The sequence below is a fragment of the Muntiacus reevesi genome, chromosome 9 (assembly GCF_963930625.1).
Source record: "Muntiacus reevesi chromosome 9, mMunRee1.1, whole genome shotgun sequence".
Classification (NCBI taxonomy): domain Eukaryota; kingdom Metazoa; phylum Chordata; class Mammalia; order Artiodactyla; family Cervidae; genus Muntiacus; species Muntiacus reevesi.
Window position 1 is genome coordinate 34,603,279 of NC_089257.1, and position 15,560 is coordinate 34,618,838.

Consider the following 15,560-nt stretch of genomic DNA (forward strand, 5'->3'; position numbering starts at 1 on the left):
CCCAGAGTCCTGCCCAGGCTGTGATAGGAGCCAGAGAGCCCTAGGTGCCAGTTCAGGGAGCATGGAGACAGATCCAGGGACACGAGACAGTCAGGCGCATGCCACACAGCCAACCACAGCCCAGCATGAACCATGCCTGGCAGGAAACCACAGGAAAGGACCAAAGATACACTCAAGAGTGCCCCACCACAAGCACATCCCATTGTACAGATGGGAAAATGAGACTCAAGAAAAGGCTAGTGACCTGCCCAAATTCCCAGGGCAGACCACCACAGGGTTGAGACTAAATCCAGGCCTCCCTGGTGAGGCCACCTCTGGCCTTTGGTTCCTCATGACCCCTCCCCCAGGCTAGAGGTCAGAGAGGCTCTCAAATACCAACTGCCCCTCCACCACCCAGGAGGCCAGACCCCACACCTGCTCAGGGCTGGAGGAGCACAAAGGCCCAGCACTGACCCCATTCTTTGCTGCAACTCCTCTATAGAGACCCCTAAGACCTGTTCCCCACTCCCCTCCCAGCGAGTTCACAGCCCCTCCAAGGCAGCCAGAGTCAAAGGTCATGCTCACCTTCAGAAAAATCTTGGTTTTGCCAATCTGCCAGTCATCGTGGGTGCCCAGCACAGCCTCAGCCATGCGCTGACATGTCCCCCGAAGGTCGTCCTGGGCAGGGAGGTGGGGGTGGGGGGGTGATGCACAAGAGCTTGGGTGGTCCCACCAGTGGAACACCCAAGGTATCCCTCCCAAGGCTGGGGGACAGAGATCTTGCTCCAGCTCTGCCCCTGAGTCTGTGTGGCTCCAGCTGGGCCCCGCCTACTCTGACCCCCACTCTTCTCCGACCCCCACTCTTCTCCTTAGCTCGGTCTGATGACTGTAAAACCCTCGCCTACAGCCAGGGCCCACTCAGCACATGCGTGACGTCCACGCCAGGCAAGCACGGCAATGGAAGCTCTCAGATGCACTCCACGGCCTGACCCCAATTTTCCCAGCCACACCTGAGGTGGCCAAGCTGATGCTGTGCCCAGCACGGTGTTCCAGTGAGAAAACTTGGACTTTTGCCCGGCCCAGGGCTGGTACCCTCCCTTCCACCGCCTCAACCCCCGGCCTGCGTACCTGCTTGTAGGCCGGCTTCACGCCGGGCAGCAGCACTCGGTAACGCTCCACAAACTCCACGAAGCTGTAGCGGATGGGGTAGCCGGCTCGGCGGATGCGGATGGTCTCCATCATGCCCGAGTACCGCAGCTGGCGCACACACAGGTGCCGGTCGAACAGCTGTCGGGCAAGGAGCCAAGGGCGTTAGTGCTGAAGGCTCCTGCTGGGAGACCAGCCCTGCTCTCTGTTTTCCTGGCCCCAGACAGAGGTCTTGAGAGGCCAAGGTCACACGTTTCAGGAGGAGCAAAGGCGGGACCAGACCCGGATCTGCAGTCCAAACCCACGGAGCAGCACAGAATGAGACCCTCACTCAGGATGAGCTGAGGACATTGAGGACACAGAGGAGAGACAGCTTAATTGGGACATCTTGAGGGGCTTCATGGAAGAGAAGATTAGCTTTGTTCTAACCCTGCAGGCAAAGGTCCACATAGTTGAAGCTGTGGTTTTTCCAATAGTCATGTACAGGTATGAGAGTTGAACCATAAAGAAGGTTGAGCACCAGGGAATTGATGCATTTGAACTGTGGTGCTGGATAAAACTCTTGAGAGTTCTTTGGACAGCAAAGAGATCAAATCAGTCAATCCTAAAGGAAATTAACCCTGAATATTCACTAGAAGGACTGGAGATGAAGATGAAGCTCCGATACTTTGGTCATCTGATGCAAAGAGCCAACTCATTGGAAAAGACCCTGATGTTGGGAAAGACTGAAGGTAGGAGGAGAAGGGGACGACAGAGGACAAGATGGATGGATGACATCACTGACTCAATGGACATGAATCTGAGCAATCTCCAGCAGATAGTGAAAGACAGGGAAGCCTGGTATGCTGCAGTCCAGGGTCACAAAGAGTCAGACACAGCTGAGCAACTGAAGAACTGTGACAGGAGAAAGAGTGCTGGAGCAGCAAGCGTATGCAAAGGCACACAGTCATTTTTGTGACGGCCGCTGGGTTGGTGGAGAGGCTGGGCAGGGCCTCAGAGGCCAAGCTAGAAACATGGCAGGATGTGACTGGGTCAGATTTGTGTTTAAGACCCACGTCCCTCCCTGCAGTGGGGAGGGGAATGGGAGTGAGGGGTTGGGAGGCAGGAGACTCCAGGAGGAGGTCTTGTAGCCAGGTCCAGGACAGAGATGCTGAGGTCTGGGCCCAAAGAAGTTTTGAGAGGCATGTGAGAGCAGGAGAGATGGTGCCCAACTATAGGGCCCTGGCCTCAATCTCCTGGACCTCCTACCTTAGACGGCAGCTCGCTGGAGCCCTCTGATTCTCACACCCCTGCAGACCGGATCCTGAGCCCTAGAGCGACTGGCCAGCCCACTCTGGGGAATGTTTCCAGGCAGGGGACAGGGGACAGGGCCAGCAGGCAGAAGGCTGACTTCCGCCACCTGCTTCCTCTCTGTACCAGCACTTTCCCTGGCCCAGCACTGGCCTCCTGCCTTCCGTCCCTCCACAGACCCCAACTTCCCCTGGGCCTGCCCTCCTATCTCTGGAAGTGTCTAGTGGTAAACAACACCCCGCAGAGCTGTGGAAGGAGAGTACTCCCAGCAAGGGGCAGTCCAGGCTCCTGGCTCTGCAACCGCTAGCCCCCAGCCTCCTTGAGCCTCCTGTACCCCATCTTGAATGCGTGCTTAGTCGCTCAGTCGTGGCCGACTCTTTACAACCCCATGGACTATAGCCTGCCAGGCTCCTCGGTCCATGGGGATTCTCCAGGCAAGAATACTGGAGTGGGTTGCCATGCCCTCCTCCAGGGGGTCTTCCCAGCCCAGATCGTCTCCCGCATTGCAGGTGGATTCTTTACCATCTGAGCCACCAGGGAAGCCCGCCAAATCTCAAATAAGGGGCCATAAAGGTCCCTCCCTGACTGGCTGTTGGGAAAGTTGAATGAGACTGTGGAAAGACAACCTAATCTGTTCTGGGCACACAGAAAGGGCTCAACAGATGCTATTCAGAAAAGTCAGAAACAGAAAAATTCCCAACCACTCAGAGGAATCCAGGAAGGCTTCCATGAGGAGGTAATCATTGGTAGAAGCAAAGGAGAGGGGACTTTCAAAGTTGGGACCACAGAAAGAACCATTTGCTGAGGTCCTTCCTAGGCGCCAGGCAGTTTGCGTGCATCATTGAACAGAATACTCCCAGGAGGTGGGTACAATCAGTCCTGTTTCCATCTGAGAGGTAACTGAGGTATCAGAGAAAGAAGTGACTCCTCTACAGTCACCCTGCAGGAAGGTGGTGTACTCAGGATTTGAATCTGCATTTATCCCACTACTACAGAGTCCAGGCTCTTTTCAGGGAACTGGGTTGTGTCTGGTAAACAGGAACTTCGTTCTGTAAGCCCCTCAGGGGCCCTGCCATTCCCCTCAGGGGACAAAGTCTCCCATGACCCAGTCCACCCTGCTCCTTTGGCCCAGCCCCTCCCATCCCCCAGGCTGTTCCCAGCTGTCTACCCCCACCCCCCATCCCTGCCGGGGCTGCTCACCATGGGCTTCTTGAACTCATTGGGCTTGATGCAGCGCACGAAGAAGGGCTGGCAGGCACCCAGCGTCCGCATCAGCAGCTCCAGCGACCGCTTAAACTGGCTGCTGAGTGTGGGCGAGCGCTTCCTGGTCTCGGCGCCCTGCGGGGACGGACCACAGCGATGGGAGGGGCTGACCCTCGCCCCTCCGGCCCTCCAGAAGGGAAGCGCCGTCAGGGCCTGAGGGAGAGCCTCCCAGGGAAGCAGCCTGGCTGGTCACGTAGGTTTTCCTATGACCGCCTGGTCTGGGCTGGAACTTAGACGCCCCCCAAACACACCCCCATGTGGGAAGCCTCCCTGATCCTGGGTCCAGGGGCACTGCACAGAGAGTGAGGAGCCTGGGGTCCCACTCTGGGTGCCGTATGAGTCCGGGTAAGACACATGCAGCCCCTCTCCAGCCTCTGTCCTCCCTTCGCCATATAAATGAGTGGCCAGATCTCTGGACAATGGGGTCACCTCTAGAGGCAGGTTAGACAGACCTAAATTCAAACCCTAGCTCACCACCTCTGAGCCCTGTGATTCTAGGCAGGTCACTAAGCAGCACTGGGCCTCAGTTTCTGAGGTGGGATAGGGCCATGTATCTAGCTGAGCGGGCTGTGAGTCTGTCTCAGTCAACAGCCACCCAGCAAGGCGGGGGTGCTGCCCGCACCCTCTGCCCTCCGTGCAGGATTAGCAGGTCAGCAGCAGGCGGGTGGGGCAGACGCACATAAGCCTCCTAAGAAGGCGCACAGCTGGCCTCTGGCCGCCGACCAGCACCAAGGCCCCGGGGCCCTGTGCTCCACCGGCCGCTATCTGCGGGAACTGGCCAGCGGCCCCCTGCACCTCCTGCCCCATCGGGGTCCCCGTCTCAGAACACTGAAATGAGGTGGGGTCCTAGGGGAGAACCTGAGCAACGGACAGGCAGCAGACAAACGGCAGAACATCTCAGACCCAGAAACTGGACGTAGAGACCAGATTCGATTCCAAAGCATTTTGACATTACTGTTTTCCTGGCAATTTCTTTTGGATGAGAATTTTTAATAAGTGAATTTGATTGTAATTTTAAGATTTTCTACTTTAAATGCATTATTGTACCTGATATCCTGTAGCACCAAACACTGGGGATGCAGATGTCAATGTGTGAGGTGTGCTGGGTGAGGGAGAGGAACTTAACCCATGCTAGAGTGAGACCATACACCCTGGGACTGAAATGAAACTTGTCAAGAAATAGCAAATCCTTGTTATTCTGAAATTTTCTGTGTTTTCCATTATAGTCATATCTAGAATTAGGATTCTCCCAAGAGAAGCTGGAGACTATTTTGCACGGGGATGGGGTGAATGTCAAGTCTGCGACCCCCACATCTGCCCCAGCACCTAACCCAGCAGCAGCACCAGGTGACCCCCACAAGTGGGGGGGAAGCTGTCCAGGTTGGGCTGTACCCAGCCTACACTAGAGGCCTTGCCAAGAGCACGTGTGTGCATACACGGAGTGCAAACACAACAGACACACAGCACACACAGTACATATATACACACAACACACACATGTACACACATATACGCACACATCACACACATGTACACAGAGAGAGTACATACAGAGGTACACACATACACACCACCGATAAACACCACACACAGCACACACACCACACCTACACAACACACACAGACACACACACACACAGGCATACACAACACACCTACACAACACACACAGACACACACAGGCACACACAACACACCTACATAACACAGACACACACACAGGCACACACAACACATATATACACAACACAAAGCATGAGCACATGTACAACACACACAATCAACACACACACACACAGGCATACAGAACACACCTACACAACACACACAGACACACACAGGCACACACAACACACCTACATAACACAGACACACACACAGGCACACACAACACATATATACAACACACAAAGCATGAGCACATGTACAACATGCACAAACAACACACACACACAGACACATACACACACAGGCACACACACCACACCTACACAACACACACACACACAGGCACACACACCGCACCTACACGACACACACAGACACACACACACAGGCATACACAACACACACAGACACACACAGAGACACATACACACACAGGCACACACACCACACCTACACAACACACACACACACAGGCACACACACCGCACCTACACGACACACACAGACACACACACACAGGCATACACAACACACACAGACACACACAGAGACACATACACACACAGGCACACACACCACACCTACACAACACACACACACAGGCACACACACCGCACCTACACAACACACACAGACACACACACACAGGCATACACAACACACCTACACAACACACACAGACACACACACAGGCACACACAACACACCTACACAACACAGACACACCCACGTACAGGCACACACAACACATATACACAACACACAAAGCATGAGCACATGCACAACATGCACAAACAACACACACACGCATAGGGCGCATCCTTCTCTGGTTGGGCACGCTGGAACCACTCCTTCCTGTCTTTCCTGCTGAGCTATGAGCCCCGAGAGGACAGGTGGGTTTGCCTTGCTTACTACAGTGCCCCAGGGCCTGACACAGCAACAGTCAACAACATTTTGCTGAACTGAAGTGGAGCTGAACTGGTTGCTCACATCCAAGGGCTCCTAGAAATTGTCCAGCTGCTCAGGTCACAGGTCTAGGGGCCAACCCCAATTCCTCCTCTCTCATATCCAATATGCAGCAAACCTTATTGACTTTACCTCCAAAACGGATCCAGAATCTGACCCTCTTAACCAATTCCTCCACTGTCAGCCTGGTCCAGGCTGCCTGCTTGGCTCTCCTGCTACTGCAATAACCTCCAAACTGGTCTCCCTGCTTCTGACCCTCACACTGACCTCTACCCCACTATCAACACAGCAGCCTGAATGAGGCTGTTCAAACACCAATCCAGTCATGTCTCCCCTCTCCCAAATGATTCAAAACCCTCAGTGGCTCCCCAGTTCACTCAGCATGAATACCAAGGTCCTTTGTAAAAACCAGCACTGTCCCACAGGATCTGGTCCCAGTTATCTAAAACCCCTCTACCACCTCACTCCCCCACTTCCAGCCACTCCTACAATACACCAGGCAGGCTGGGGCTTATAAAACACCTTGGAGTTTTACACTTACTGTTCCCTGTTCCCTCCAGAATGCATGTGGCCAGCTTCCTCACCTCCTCACCAACCTCTCCATAAGGCCTTTCCTGATCCCTCTGCACAACTGCAAAACCCCACCACTGGCTCTCCTCCGTCCATTTTTCCCATCTCATATATCATCATCTGACATGATAATTCACATATTTGCTTATTAACTACGTTCCCCTTCTGCTAGAGGGTAAATCACATGACAACAGAGGATTCTTTCAGTTTTGTTCACTACTGTGTCCCCAGGACACAGGACAATCAATATCTGGCATATAATGGGTACTCAATGGGTATTTCTGAAGGAAGAAAGGAGTAGAGGGTCTATGAATCCAGGGTCTGCTCTCACCTCCATGGCCACCTGGTTTCTGATTTGGTTTTATTTCACTGAGGGGAAAGGTCATCTTTTCCAACATTTGTTGTTTTCTGGGATAGTCTGCAGATATTTAGGGATGGGGTAAAGGCAGAAGTGAGAAATCCAAAGGTCTGTGTTAAATGATTCCATGGAGGGGATGTGGGGGCAGGCACCTGAATGTAATGCAATGGGGTCTGGGAGGTCAGTGGCAGGAGATGCCTCCTGCATGAAGAGTGAACAAGCCTCCTGTGAACTCAGTTCCGTGGGGACATGTGCCTTGACTGGGGGTTAGAGGCTCCACGCCCTGGAAGAAGCACCATGCTTTTGGCTTACTGCTCCCCTCCAGCAGTAATGATTGGGGTGGGGCTTCCCAGGGCACCCCAAGAGGCAGACACAAGAGTCAAAAGGCAGAATTCAGGCACTGGGGACCTGCACAGGACATGGGTCTTATCACTGAAAGGATGTGGGCCCCCACCCTAAGGAGAGCACAGCAACCAGTATACTGTCATCCAGTAAAATTTGACTCAGCATCCACACTTCACCAAGCCAATCTTATTCTTTTAACAGAGCTATCATTTTTCCAACAGAAACAAAGCATTTTCTTAAGACAACACTCTCACAGACAGCACAGTACAGTGAAAAGGAGCAGGGACTCGAAAGCCTCACTTTAGCCTTCATTTGTCCATGACCTTGGCCAAGTCCCGGCATCTCCCCAAGTTAGAAAAGTGAAAGTGTCAGCCGCTCAGTCGTGTCTGACTTTTTGTGATCCCATAGACAGTAGCCTGCCAGGATCCTCTGACCATGGGATTTCCCAGGCAAGAATACTGGAGTGAGTTGCCATTTCCTCCTCCAAGGGATCTTCCTGACCCAGGGATCAAACCCACATCTCCCACGTTGACAAACAGATTTTTTACCATCTGAGCCACCAAACCTGGATCAAATCCCTGTGTGTCACCAGCTGTGTGACTTCAAACAAGTACCTTGGCCTCTCTGTAAAGTGGGGACAATAGTAATTATTCATGAGGGAGCTACAGGGAATGAATGAGATGAGAAATATGTGTGTGTAGCTCACAGGCTGGCCCAGAAGAGCAAAGGTGATTGTTATCAAACTGGTCCCTGCCATGTTCTAATCCTGTGCTCCAAAAACTCCCTTGGGGGTGGGCATTTCTGGACACTGCCAACCCCACCATCCCAGTCTCATGCTGGAACCTCTCCACAGTTCCTCTGCAAGTAGGTTCCCAGCATCCAGGGGAAGGAGACTCAGAACAGGAACTTCACAGGGAGGCCCCCACAGCCTCTAGGGGCTTGGAAAGAGAGGTAGGAGGACAAGTGGGTTCAGTGGCCTTTGAAGACTGCCCAGCAATGTGTGGGCTTGGCAGGGCAGCTGGGTCTACAAGAGGAAAGACTGGGGAGAGAACCCACAGTCATTCCTGTCTCCCTAACTCTGTGACCTGCAGTGTGTGGGAGCTTCAGGCACCTGCACCCTCACTGGCAGTGGCCCTCTGTGCCTCCCATCAGCCAGCTGGGCTGCAGTGTTGGCCTGGAGCTGACCCATGGCAGAGAGCCTCTGTCCAGACATGATGTGCCAGGGGCCCTGCTCCGCAGCTGTGGTCTTGTGAATTGTGTCAGGACTCTGCCAGGCATGAGACAGCAGGGGGATGCCAGACACTCAGGAAGGAAGGGGGATTCAGCATTAGGACTGAACGTGAGAGGATGTCAGACCTAAGCAGAGGGGAAATCGAAGGTAGAGAAGAGGTCAGAGCTATGCTGCTGCTAAGGTCACCCTGCATCTCTGGAGCCCAAAGCACCTTGGGAGTTACGCACCACCTGGAGCTGGTTGTCAGGACACATGGAGAATGCTGTCCAGGACCTAAGAAGGACCAGGGGTGGCATCCAGTCCCGGCTCCCTCAGCTGCTGGGACTTGGAGTGAACCACACACCACCTCTGCGCTTCAGTCCCCATCTGCAAAATGCAGAAACCACCACCTGCCCCTCCTGCTTCACAAGGTTAATCAGAGGCTGTGACTGAGTCTCGGACATAGAAACCCTTCACAGGGCCTGATGGGAGGAGCAGGCTTGATACCTCCAGAGACTCAAGGGAGCAGAGGACTTGGTAGACAAGGTCTTGGGTCCCAGCCCGGGCCCTGGTACACTGGGCAAGTCTCATCTCTTTCTCTAGGACTCAGTTTCCTCCTTTAAGAAACTGAGATGCCTGCAGTCCACACAACTCAATAAACAAAGATCAAACCACTCCACAAACCACTCCACAAAAACACACACTCCACAAAAGTAAATGAAAACCAAACAATAACAACAAAAATGGCCCTTTCCCCAAGCCTCAGTGCCGCGGGCCCAAGGACACAGCCCAGTCCCAAGGGCCACTGAGGCCTCTTGCGCCATCCTCCATCCCCAGCTGGGGTCTTTTACCTTCGCAGAAGCTGCTGAGTGGCGGAGAGTGCCCGATGAATAACCACAGAGAAACTACAACAGGAACCAGAGCGCACGGCGGCGGCGAGATGGGGCGGGGGGCAAGGAGAACGTGGTGGGTCAGAAAACAGAGGGCAAAATCCACCAGGGAGAGAGGATGACCCTCAGGGCAGTGGGGCTTTGAGGTGGGGGTGGGCGGGTGGGGGGTGGGCAACAGAGGCAGCTGGACAGGCACAGAGGGGGCCATAGCTCTGCCCTCCTGTGAGTCCCTCCTGCGCTCTCCAGGAGGCCATGGGACAGGAGGAAAATACAGAACAAAAAGGCATACAATCCAGCAGGTAGTCCACCAGACTACCATTCCAGGGACAAAGAAAACACCAAGGGTGGGAAATTCTCCATCCCCCGTGCGGGGTCCAGGGCTGGTGCAAATAGACTTTTGTGCCCGTTTCTCTCAACGCCCCCACACCCATACACATCCTCAATGCTGGATGTCCCCCCTTCACCCACACCCCATTAGTGGCTAGAGGGTCAGGAGGGGACCCTAAAACTGCGTCCTGATCAGGCTCTGCTCTGCAACGTCTCATGTGATCCTCTGGGCTTTACACCCCACCCACACCCGCTAATTAGTATAAGAGGACTAGAGAGGAGGATCTTGGAGGCCCCCCAGCCCCTCCTGGAACCACAGCAAAGCCCTGCCCCCACCGTGTGGCCAGAGAAGCTCAGCTGAAGCCTAGACAAGGGGATGCCTAGACACAGGCCTGGCGTTTGGGGGCCCTGCCTGCCCAATGAAAGCACCCCCACGTTACCATGGCAACGTCGGCCTGGAAGATCTGCTTGATGAACTTGTTCCTGGAGGAGTGCACCAGTTGGATGATGTCTCCATGCAGCGTGTCCCGGTTCTTCTCCAGGAAGCCTGGGCAGCACCACAGAGCGGTCACACATTGCAACTCCAGCGGCCTCCCCCCAACCAGACTCACCTTCTTCCCAAAGCCACCACACCTCATCCACGAAAAGACCCTCAAAATCCCCCTAGTTCAACCATGTCCACTTTATAGTGGGGGCCTCTGGGGCCAAGAGAGGACAATGGCTTGCCCAAGGTCACAGAGAAAGCAAGGGGCAGAGCCAGAGCTGGAACTCAATCTCCCCGGCCACACGCCGCCCCCTCTTCCAGGCCTGGACAAAGAGAGGGGCAGGAGGTCTCGGTCCCCGGGAGGGAGCGGGGTTATCTTTCCCACCAAACCACCCCAATGCCCAAAACGCCAGCTTTAGTCTTTTGAACAAACGTGAGATAGGCTGGGGCGTTGGACCTTAGGCTAGGGCGTGGGATCCTTTACTGGAGAGCTTGCACCTGGACAAACCTCTCCCTGAGCAACAGAAACAAAAAAGCTATGAGACTAAAAATAACTGCAGTGCATGTACAGCTTGGGCAGTTATGGGCAGTAAGACTCAAAAAGGCTACAAACCAACTACCATTTCTGAGCTGCTGGGAGGAAAAGCAGCAGGCTGCCTAGGAGCCCTGAACCCAGCACCAAGAGTGTGAGCAAGCCACGCCAGCCACCCCTGCAGCCCGACCCACCTCACCAGTCCGCCTCCACCCTCACCTCATTTAAGGAACCAGCCCGCCCCTGCCCAGGGAGCCAGCAGGGGCACCTGTTTCTTGTTCGAGTTCTCCCACTCCCTCATGCTGCAGCACAAGCCTCAGTAAAGCCTTGCCTGAACTTCCTGCCTGGCTTCTTATCAATATGGATTAAAGAGTCCAAGGACCCAGGTTGGTAACAAAGGTCTCAAAAACCCTCCTTAAGTGGGCCCGCTAGGAGAGAATGCAAGGTTGTTTGGCACCAGCTAATAGTAAAGGAATGAGTGTAAAAGTACCTTGATTTTGGATATTGCCCTCACAGCTGTAACGCTCACAAATTCCGCTGTATATGTCTGAGAGGTGGAGATTATCTTCCCCAACCCAGACAAGGAAAGAAATCGATGTTCAGAGAAGCTAAGCAAACTGTCCAACACCACACAGCAAGCTGCGGGCAGAAGTTAAGACCTGAGCCCAGGCACCAGCCCAGGGAGGCTCCCTGCACCACACACACTCCAAAGAGGGCTGCCATTCCCTGGCCTGAGGATTAAGGAGCTGGTTAATGGGGGTCCTTGATAGGGTGGGGCAGAAGACGGGTGCCTGAGAAGGAGGAACCTTGCAGAGAAGCAGCATCCTACCCCCCAGGACTCAGACTGCCCTGGCTAAGGGACAGAGACCCAGTGAGAGGCTGCCCACCTGACATCTGGGGAAGGGCGAGCTGCAGGAGACACTCAGTACTGGAAGGGGGGTTCTGAAGCTAGGATGGAATTGGAGGGCCCTAATTAAAACATAAAGAAGGCTGAGCACCGAAGAATTGATGCTTTTGAATTGTGGTGCTGGAGAAGACTCTTGAGAGTCCTCTGGACTGCTAGGAGATCAAACCAGTCAATCCTAGGGAAAATCAACCCTGAATATTCATTGAAAGGTCCAATACTTTGGCCACTTGATGCAAAGAGCAGACTCATTGGAAAAGACCTCGATACTGGGAAAGATTGGGGGCAGGAGAAGGTGGTGGCAGAGGATGAGATGGTTAGACAGCATCACTGACTCAATGGACATGAATCTGAGAAAATTCCAGGAGACAGTAGAGGACAGGGGAGGCTGGCATGCTGCAGTCCACGGGGTCACAAAGAGTTGGACTGAACAACAACAAATTAAAGTAGTGACTGAACAACAACAAATTAAAGCTCTATGACAGACTCACTATGGGACCCTAGAGAGTCCCCTTCTGGGCATTATGTTCTGTATCTTTTGAATGAGCATGATGTACCCATGAGTTTTTGCTTCTTTTCGGATCACCTAAACCATTTATGTTTTAAATAAAATGCTAAAAAATTAAAACAGTGCTCTGTGAACAGAAAATGCCAACAGAATTGTTAAAAGCAGCTCAGAACTGATTAGTGACCTTAGGCAAGTCATTTCCCTCTTGGGGCCTCAGTTTTCAAATCCATAAAAGTAGATGAGTCTTCTGTTCCCTCTAGATCTAATAGGATTCTATAATTTTATAAGTGAGTAGAGTTCACTCAATTTTCATTTTCATATCCTCAGCAACAGTATGAAATATGAACCCTGGTCAATGAATGTTAGTTGAACTGAACTGAAAACACCCTCTCTTACTCTAAACAACAGACCCATTTGTTTACCCAACAGTCCTTCAAAATTAACATTGGCTTCCTTCTTTCTAACAGGAGGCTCAAATCTCACACGTGATATTTTAAGGAAGGCTGACGGCCCTCTGATCCCATAACTGTTGCATGATTCACTCTCTGCTTTCTGGACCAATTCCACAAGGAAGTATGAAATCAGTGGCTCTTTGCTTGTTGACAATGTCACTGACTTCGGCTGTGGGAGGCACCCTTCAGGGCTGAGGGCATTAGGGCAGACACATCCCACAATTGATGCCCACTCAAGGTCAGCTCTCTGCACCAGGTGGGAGGGATGGAGTTGGCAAGGGCAGTCTGCGGGCTTTTGACAGACGATGTGAGAATTCCAAAGGGAAAAACTTAACTATGTTCTGATCTTCTTCCTCATTTTTAGCTTTAAAATGAGCCCAATTATATCTCCCAGGAGAAAAGAAGATGCAAGTCCTTCAAAGACCAAACTCGGTCTTGTTGCTCAAAGACTTTTGGTGGCTAACTGTGCTGGTCCTAGGTCTGGTTTTGCACCCAACAGGCTGTGGGATCTACAAACTAACTGGTCCTTCTGAGCCTCAGTTTCTCCTTATGTGCAAAAGAGTGTTGAGCCCATACAAAGAACTGAAACCAGGGACTAAAGAAGATACTTGTACACCCATGTTCACTTGGATTACAAGGAGATCAAGCCAGTCAATCCTAAACAACATCAACCCTCAATATTCACTGGAAGGACTGATGTTGAAGCTGAATCACCAATACTTTGACCAACTGATGTGAAGAGTCGACTCACTGGAAAAGACTCGGATGCAGGGGAAGACTGAAGGTAAAAGGAGAAGAAAGCAGCAGAGGAAGAGATGGTTGGATGGCATCACTGACTCAATGGACATGAATCTGAGCAAACTCTGGGAGATAGAAGAGGACGGTGAAGCCTGGCATGCTGCAGTCCATGGGGTCGCAAAGAGCTGGACACACCTTAGCGACTGAACAACAATGCCCATGTTCACAGCAGCATTATCCACAGCAGCCAAAAGGTGGAAAAAACTCAGATGTCTATCAACAGATAAATGGATAAATAAACTGTGCTGTGTGTGTGTACATATATGTATACACAATAGAATATTATTGTCATAAAAAGGACAAAATTCTGACACGTGCTACAACATGGATGAACCTTGAGGGTATTAGGCTAAGTGAAATAAGCCAGACACAAAAGGACAAATACTGTATGTTTCACTTATATGAGGTATTGAATAGTTAGATACAAAGAGACAGAAAGCAGAGTAGAGTTTATCAGGGACTAGGGGGTGAGGGGAGGATGCAGTTACTGTTTTATGCATACAGAGCTCCTATTTGGGGTGATGGATAGACTCTGGAGAGTGGTGACAGTTGCACAGTATCGTGAATGTGGTTAATGCTACTGAATTATAAACCTAAAAATTGTTAAAATGGTTAATTTTATATTACATATATTTTACCAAAATTTTGTAAACTCTAAAAAAAATTTTTTTAAAAAAGCACTGAACCCAATGTTTTCTAACATCCCTTCCCTCTTTGTATTTCAGCACTCTGGTGTGTCTATCCTGGGCTGGAGAAGGGGAAGGATGGGAGGGAACACAGGCAAAGAGAGACAGCCAGCCGCAGGGGGCGCTCCTATACCTTGACTCTCATAGTAAACGATGCCTGCAAAGTGGTTGATCCCAAACTGGGTCTCGTGATTGTTCTTGGGGGGAACGTAGTTCGAGTTGAGCTTGTGCTGGGAGTTGAGCTTATGCAACATGGTGGTGTCCGTGCCCTGTGGAAACCGAGGAGCACCCATCAAGCTCTCCCTCTCCTCCCCGCCCCACTCTCCACCAGACCCTATTGCCTCTCCTGCCCTCTGTCATTTCACCCCCCTTCTATCTTTCCCAAGAGCCTCCCTCCCTTTATTTATATCCCAACACAGGAGCTCTCTGGGCCTCCATTTCCCCATCTGTTAAGTGGGTGAATTGGAATTAAAAAACCTTGAAAGTACATCCCAGTATAGAAAATCTATTTCCCAAGATTAAAATCATGCAAGTAGCCCCTCCCCAACTCCAAGACATATTCTGTGCCTGGAGCACCTATCCTGCGCCAGTGGCATACTTGGATCGTCATCATATGGGGTGAAGGAGTCTCGTCTGCCTTGCCCTGGCCCAGGCCCACCTTGGGGAACTTGCTCTCCTCATCGATGAGGGAGATGATGTTCATGGGTTTGTTGGCGATCATGTCCAGGGCATCCTGGTTGTCTGTGAACTCGATGTGCATCCAGTCGATGCTCTCCAGGTCATACTCCTCCTGCTCTAGCTTGAACACGTGCCGCACGAAGAACTGCTGCAGGTGCTCATTGGCAAAGTTGATGCAGAGCTGCTCAAAGCTGCAGGGAGGGGCAGGGGACAGGGGCGCCGTAGGGTAGCGGGAGGGGTGTTCAGGCCCTGCTCTGCCACTTAGGGGTGACCCCAGCTTGGTGGTCAGTGTGCCCCTGGGATTTTCAGTCTCTAAGGTGGAAAAGTATTGTTAAATCCAACCTCCTCCATGACAGAGGAGGGCATGGAAGCCCAGCAAGGGCACAGCATCCACCCAGGGTCACTGAGTGAGTCAGAGGAGAGTTAAGGATGGATGACCAGGCCCTGGGAGAGGGCTGGCCGATGGGCACCACACCCCTGGCAGAGCACCCAGGAGAGGAAGAGCC

At 52.3% G+C, this 15,560-nt stretch overlaps 1 protein-coding gene across 4 annotated transcripts in view; it reads right to left on the bottom strand.

Moving 5' to 3' along the window:
* MYO7A (myosin VIIA) overlaps positions 1–15,560 on the bottom strand; it is a 106,132-nt gene that overhangs the window by 55,526 nt on the left and 35,046 nt on the right. For all 4 annotated transcript variants that reach the window (XM_065944159.1, XM_065944158.1, XM_065944157.1 and 1 more), the window contains 6 exons: positions 15,035–15,245; positions 14,510–14,645; positions 10,453–10,559; positions 3,616–3,753; positions 1,108–1,266; positions 565–657 (listed from right to left, as the gene is read on the bottom strand). In XM_065944159.1, the coding sequence (XP_065800231.1) occupies positions 565–657; positions 1,108–1,266; positions 3,616–3,753; positions 10,453–10,559; positions 14,510–14,645; positions 15,035–15,245 (844 nt within the window). The remainder of the gene's footprint in view (positions 1–564; positions 658–1,107; positions 1,267–3,615; positions 3,754–10,452; positions 10,560–14,509; positions 14,646–15,034; positions 15,246–15,560) is intronic.